The sequence below is a fragment of the Gadus morhua genome, chromosome 8 (assembly GCF_902167405.1).
Source record: "Gadus morhua chromosome 8, gadMor3.0, whole genome shotgun sequence".
NCBI classification, from domain to species: domain Eukaryota; kingdom Metazoa; phylum Chordata; class Actinopteri; order Gadiformes; family Gadidae; genus Gadus; species Gadus morhua.
Genome location: NC_044055.1, coordinates 7,309,004 through 7,316,503, shown reverse-complemented (window position 1 = coordinate 7,316,503; position 7,500 = coordinate 7,309,004). Strand labels below are relative to the sequence as shown.

General features: G+C 43.6%; 1 protein-coding gene across 2 annotated transcripts in view; it reads left to right on the top strand.

Moving 5' to 3' along the window:
- Positions 1 to 7,500, top strand: part of LOC115548769 (dipeptidyl aminopeptidase-like protein 6) — an 80,799-nt gene that overhangs the window by 6,650 nt on the left and 66,649 nt on the right. Inside the window, exon 1 of one of the 2 annotated variants that reach the window (XM_030363598.1) lies at positions 5,883 to 6,700. The exons of the other annotated variant lie outside the window; for it this stretch is intronic. Coding sequence (XP_030219458.1) covers positions 6,506 to 6,700 — 195 coding nt within the window. The 5' untranslated portion in view covers positions 5,883 to 6,505. Of the gene's footprint in view, positions 1 to 5,882; positions 6,701 to 7,500 lie in introns of those variants that run through there. 2 annotated transcript variants of the gene reach the window in all.

The window sequence follows — 7,500 nt, the reverse complement described above, 5'->3', positions numbered from 1 at the left end:
CCACCGCCAAGACAAGAGAGGAAGAAGGAGAGAGGGAGAGAGAGGGAGAGAGAGAGAGAGGGAGAGAGAGAGAGAGAGAGAGTGAGAGAGAGAGAGAGAGAGAGAGAGAGGTAAGACAGTCAGACTCTCCACCATGTCTGTCTTTATTGCCACCCAGCTGAAGATTGACACCAGCGCCTCTTGCACAAGGGTAAGGGCCCTCTTTTTAGCATGCCTGGCACGGTCTGCAGGAAGGGAGGGGGGCGGGGGTGCACGTCTGTGTTTATGGGTAAATCTCTCCTTTGGATTCCTCTGAAAAGAGTCTGCCTGCTTTTTTTTGTGGCAGTCAATGACTGCACAGGCATGGAAAAACAGAGCATCTCTCGGTATATTTGCTTCTGTTGAGGATTGTTGATGATTTGCTTTTCACCCGTTTTCAAAAATGGATTTGCAAAGGTTATGTTGGGGGGGGGTTAATTGCGTGCTGTGCTGTTGATTCAGCTCACCTGCCTCGTTGCAGTGCCTGTTGATTCACATTGCCACCTCACGTCTTTACATCACCGGGGACAACCTCTTGGAAATCTTACGTGACGAGACTAGTAGGAGAGTGGATTTGCAAGGTCTCTCGCTTTCAGAGCAAACGATTCAAACAAATTACTTATTAACATTTGATTGTGAACGTTGTGGCAAGCGCATAAGGGATTTTCATTTACCCTGCTACGGAGTGTTATGCATTAAGAGATTGTCAACAACAGAGAGTTTTATCAAGATCCGCTAATGGAAAACACTTTCGGCTATGACGGAACTCTGCATCTCTTCCCTGATAATAACACGTTTTTCATTTACACCAGCCGATCAATTCTCATAAGAGAGTCTGGGCTGGAATGTAAAAGAGGGCATGCTATGCACTGACTGTGTAATTCCATTGCAAGGTTGTCTCACAGCACAGCATTCATCCATCCTTGTCCCCGGGGGAATTTTCAGAATATACTTAACTATTATTATCAAAAGCAACAACGAGCTCATTATTCATTGAAACATTGTCAGGCTATAGTAAATCATAATACTAAGGTAGCAGACCCACATCAATGAATGGCTTTAATTTAAACAAATGGGCAAAGCAACCTTTAAGGTGCTAAACGAAAGTGTGTATGTTATTGAATGCAACAAATAAACTGTAGGGCAATTTAGCATAATGAAACAGTTTGGTGGGATTATTGCTCGCCGAGATCTTTGGAATGGGAATTGAGGTACTTGGGGTACTTGGGGTTGGTGTACTTAATTTTCTTGTGTCTCCTCTAAGTAGATAGAAAGATAGATAGATAGATAGATAAATACTTTAATAATCCCAGAGGGAAATTATTTTGAAGTGAAGTCAATCTGTCGGTATCTCTATCTGTCTGTCTGTCTATCATTCTATCCCATCCATTGATCTATCTATCAATCTATCAATCAATCAAACAATCAATCGAACAAGCAATCATTGGATCAATCTTCCTCTCTGTCTGTCTGTCTGTGTATCTATTGCTCTCTGTTTCACTCTCTTGATCACTCATTCTCTTCGTACATCTTCAAACACATAATCATGCAAGAAGCACACATACTCAAATACTCACTCTCTCACTCCAACAAATGCATTTTAGTCAAACAGGGTTGGTTTGTTTACCATTTTTCTTCGTTTAATTTGTTATTCTCTAATGCCCTTTCTCCCTCTCTCTATCTCTCTCTTTCTATCCCACTCTCCCTTTCTCAAAATGTCTGTCTAACTCCCTCTCTCTCTCTCTCTCTCTCTCTCTCTCTCTCTCTCTCTCTCTCCCTCTCCCTCTCTCTCTCTCTCTCTCTCTCTCTCTCTCTCCCTCTCTCTCTCTCTCTCTCTCTCTCTCTCTCTCTCTCTCTCTCTCTCTCTCTCTCTCTCTCTATCTCTCTCTCTCCCTCTCTTTTCTATTTCCTCATATCTGTGTAGTGAAACAGCCAGTGTAGGTGGCTGTAGACGGCTGTTGCTCTACTTTAACCTTATAGTCACATTGTAGCGCGTTCAGCCCGCTTTAAACTTCATTTCCTCAGCGACTTATCTGCTCCCCCGTTTCAATTTTTCACCCACTGCATAGCTTTCCCCTCCGCCCTGTAAGGCTCTGAAAAGGTTCAGCGCCCTTCGAGATATCATATACCACCAACAGGCAATTGCCTTTTTTTCTCCAGTTTTAAAATCCCCCCCGCTCAGAGATTCAGGGCTGTGTTTGAATGCTAAAGGGTAAGTAGGAATTAGACTTTAGCTCTCTGAGTCACAAGTCGGTTTTTGGGTCAAACTAGTTGATCAGATGGATGTTCTAAAGCATTTGCATTAGTGCCCTGCAAATGTTAGCATTTTTGGTCCATAGGGTCTATATATGAGTATATCGTGTGCGTGTGTGTGTATAGCATGTGTTCCGTTACCATGTATTATGGAATCAGTGCTTAACCACTGAAGTTATGTGTGCAGACGAGAGACTGGTGCGGTTTGGACAGTAATAAAGTGCTTTGACTCACGGCGTGTTGTAATTGAATTCCGCAGCGCTACAAGGCATGCAATGAGCCAAGAGCTGTTATGTAGTGTGGGGATGTGATTCAAGGATATGGATGCATTTCAATATACAATCCCATTAACTCAGGCCTCCACTGTGTATAATTGAAGTTTGATAAACATTGACAGAGGGAGTTGTTTCTACCCTTTTGAGGCATGGGGGATGTCTATGAAAGAAGACACATTTATTTCCTACTTCCCTTACTTCCTCTTCTATTTTTCGGCATGGTTGAGAGTTAAGACGTCATGTCTGTCACACATCAGGTGTTCAATGCAGATTTATTCGTGAAACTAATGAATGAATACCATTATTCCGGAATTCAACCAAAGTCATTATTGTCGGCCAAATAGGACCGACAAGCCAAGCGTTTGACTTGCAACGAAGCCAAGCGTTTGACTTGCACGATATATAACTCATTATATTATATATTTACACAGCATGTAGTTCGGAAGCACCCGTTTGACGGATGTTCGGAGGAAATTAGATATTACTGCGCCCGTACCTGGAGCGGATTGATCTGTTTGTGTATACCGCTGAATTAATACAGGTGTCATTTTGTCACGGGCCCATGCACACAAGACTGGGGGGGCCCCATTGGGGAGCTCTGACTGGTAGCGTTGCCATTTTACTTGAGATACTGGTTCAATATCTCGGTGTGTGTGTGTTAGTATTGAAGAAGCTATATGAGTGATGTCAACATGGGGGAGGTGAAGATGGCGTTGATTATAAAGGCATCAAAGAATCTGCGTGGTAAAACCTTTTAAGAGCGCCGGTCTGCTTCTGCCGGCCTGGCTCTTGACAGCGTTGGATTTAATGGCTATTGATTATTCATGATTCTGGACATGAATTGCTTTGCTTGAACTTAATCATGAGTGCATTTCGATATAACTTTCCCACATAGGGCTGAAGTTGCGTCACATATTTGTAATGATTTTACTTGCTTTCAGGATTGTGTGGGGCTGTTTCAGATTGAAACATTTCTATGTAGGAAGTGCAGTGGAAGGTGAGTCATCTCGGTCTTATATGGCAGCGAAACGACCCTGTAATGTCGGTCAGCGACCATTGGATATAGTGTAGACATGAGCACAGAGTCTTCATGACATTCAAATGATCCTTAGATGTCAGATTCACAGCCATATTTAAGGCATCAAACCTTAAACAGAGGTCACTTTTGTCCAAAGCCACCTTAGAAGTCAGATTTCCGGTCACATTTTAGGCATCGTGCAGGAAACCGAGGTCAATTTAACCAAAATCACTTCAAAGTGAGTCTGACAATCAGACAAAAGGAACTGGAGCAACTATGACGGATCCTGAGACACCATCTGGCCACCAAGAACAATAACGATAAACCTTTGTATAATTGTGGCACTCTCTTCTCAGACGTGCGCTGCATGTGAAGTGGGTGTGGGAATTCGTTTTTTTAACATTCTGCTCCACCAAAACCTTTTTGGGAAAACACAGTTTTCTCCCCGCCGATTCTCCCCATATCTTGCTGCCATGCTATAAATCGTATCCTATATATTTTATTTTTTGTTGGGGGGGTGAAGGCTTTGCGAGCGGGACAGAATTGTAGCATGTTAGTTCAGGTGGTTTAAGTGGTTCTCTGTGGGCCGGCGATAGGGGTACGGCACGGAGCAGCCCTTAGCGCCACGTAGCCCTTAGCGCCACGTAGAGTACTCCTCAGGGAGAGTTAAGGCAGTCAGTGGCTTCAGAAATGGCTTTCCAACAAGGTGAGAGAGATTGCAAGACATCCATCAGAGAGACACTAGGGAGGGCCAGGGGGGAAGGGAGGCTGTTAACCTGTTTCCCAAGGGTACAAGGAAGTCTCCAGTGTTTATATAAGCCCCCCCAACACCTCGCTGAATATGCAGTGATGACAGGGACCAGGTCATTTACAGCGGAAAATTAAGATATAAATGCAAAATGAAGACGAGACATGAACTTACATGCATTATATACTGTATATTTAAGCATAAATCTATGTATATATGTATACATCAATTAATATGTGTATATATAAATATAATATACTAAGATATATGCTCTTCCTTTCTTTATTTCTCTGTTAATAAAAACCTTCAATGGTCTATAATTTCTACGGTAAAGCAGTTCCCTCTCTCAGGTGTACAAAGTGAACTTGTAAAGAACAAAGCAACAGACAGAAATCCAAAAACAGGAGCAGCCTAAAGAGAAAAGTGAAACTATGACCAGCCTCTGGCTATAGCTCAGGTGGGGTCCTTATAAATGTTCCACGGCCCTTTATTGAATGATGAACCCGGTTGTGATCGCTACTGTTTTGCATTCTACATCCATATCCTGTGGATGAGGTCCCATTCCTAATTCAAGATCGCCCTCCGGCGAGTCCTTTATGGCTTGAGCCAACTCACGCTCAAGATGAATGGATTTTTGAAGCACACAAGTGCAGTTGGGTATTAGTCCTGTTTAAATTCTGCCGTTGTTGCAGTTTTTCCACATTCTTGCAGGACGATGGGGAGTTGTAATTGGGGAAAAGTCAGTCAGACCAAAAAAGTCAGACCACACTATTAATTTCCAAAAATATATTTAACCAAGGAGAAAATGGGCGATTGCCCAGAAACGATGTCCCTAGTGTGGGCTGACCGTTTTGAGAGCGCCATGACCTACATGTGTTCTGCTCAAGTGACTAAAGAGCATGTAAAACTCTCTCATCAGCAACCCTCTCCCAGCCCAAAATAACCATAGCTTTTGCTTGGATGACAGGTTTTTCAGATGAATTACAGTTTAATGTGAAATGCTTTTGGAAATACCAACGTACTGGTCAGCATAAGCATCTTTATTCCTATCTTGATTTAAGTAGATAAAACAGTGTTTAAGGATGAAATCCATTCTATCCGATTCACAATATGTACTTTCACAAGAAGTTAGAGGAAAGGGTTTGGAAAAAAAGGTTAATTTGAAATAAGGGCTATTCAGGATTTTGAAGGACTCTCTTTTGTGTCCTGGTACACAGTTCTGTTAAAGTAAGAAACGAAGCATTCCAACCAGCGTAGGCTACTACAATCCATTCAGTTCGACTTGAGGTCATGTCGTCCATGGCCTGAGGTAGCCCGTCCTCCTGGCCAGCAGACTGCTCTAACTCAAAGCGCCACAAAGAGGCACCAAAGATCCGTCCTGATCCCACAAACCCACGTTTGGACATTTTTTTTCGTCCTATACCCATGTGCATGCATATGTAACGACTTTGTGCAGCCCTTAATACAGATACGTGACGCACAATGACAACGTTGTGGCAAGTATAATATGCAATAGCTACAAAGGATTCAAGGCAGTATTGCCATTGCCGGGTCTCTCGATATCTCCCCGGTCACTTCACATGCAGCACGCGTCTGCAGAGAGCGCGCCGGGGGCTTCCCGCGTCCTTCACACTGCACACGCGCCACGACAACGCGAGCCGGGACCCACCTGACTGTCGGCGAGACACTATCTCGTGCTCTTTGTGTTTTTCGGCAAAATCATCATAGGTCTCCGTCGGATATCTGATTGTGGAGCTGGTATAGCTCAGTCTGCTATCTCACTGTCAGGACGAATCGGAGGGGACTGAAAAGGAGCAGAACGTGCTGCGACTGCGAAGAGGGGAACCTGAGCAACTATTGACACCTACAGCCCGGCGCATTGTGGACCGGGTCCGAACAACGTTACAAGAGATCCGGGGAGGAAGAGGAGGATCGCAATCAACCCCTTTTTATTGTATCTGAGCTGAGACCATTCATATATTGCCACCGAAGAGGCGTGTCCACTGCTTCTCCTGCCTCTTTATCCAATTGGAATTGGCGGTCATCGCTCATCGGTTTACGATCAAAGCGCGTAGAAAAACAACCGGCTATACCCGACTAATCAGAATCGAGCGGTGTTTTTTCCCGCTTGGACATGCTGTAGTTGTTGTTGGTGATTTTTTTTTCATTGTTTTTATTTGATTTGAACCTACTATGGCTTCGTTGTATCAGAGATTTTCGGGGAAAATCAACACGAACAATTCCTTCCCGCACCCGCCGCCCGAAGCCAGCCGCCTCCTGGGGGGGCAGGTAACGGACGAGGATAACGGCGGGAAGCCCCGCGAGCCGGTCCTCGTGGAGGCTCGGGTTCACGTGCCGTTCCGGAAGAAGAGGAGTGAGGACGAGGCTGTAAGACCATCTTTCTTTTATCAAAACCATCCCGGTTTCTTCCTTATTTTTTTAAAACTTATGTCAAAATGGAAAGTTCTTCAGCGATACCGTAGGCCTATCCTACAGTCATACATAATTCGTGAGTATGAACTCCTTAGAAGAAAGTTAGGAAGCGTTGGATTTTCGCTGAATCACAGCATTGATGGATGCTCGTGAGATGCTTAGACTATTGAGTTATGAGCTTTGCAAAGGTGTTTGGATATCGCACTTTCGAGTATTTGGCCCAGTTTTCTTTCAGATATTGATCAATATTACTTTCAGACCGAATTGTGTCTTAAATGGTTTTGTTTTGCATTGACCGCCTGGGTTTGTTATTGGAGCTGTCCGAGGTGCTGAAGCAGAGTTCAAACTCAAGTGTAGACTGTAACTTTGCTGCAATAACATACTGTATATGCTACATCTCTTTGTGGGTTTTATTCACTAGCTTTTGAATTCGGTGTGGAGACAACTATGGGCTGAACTCCATAACAGCGTCAATATATGTTATTTCACCTAGTCATAATAATAAGACAACAATATAATAGCACGGTCACAGACATAGGTCATCATTATATATGGTTTCAATTTCTGTCCCAGAATTAATAGGTTGCAGAAAAAAAGATTTATGTTCCCAGATTAAAGCTTTGAATATGAGGGAATGCTTGTCCCTATTTGCTGTGCGCGCGTTTCAAAACATTTATTTGAAACGCGTAAGCAATTAAAGCTCCATGCTTGGTTGAATTATTAACGTGTCACATCAGGAAGCATTATGTGCATTG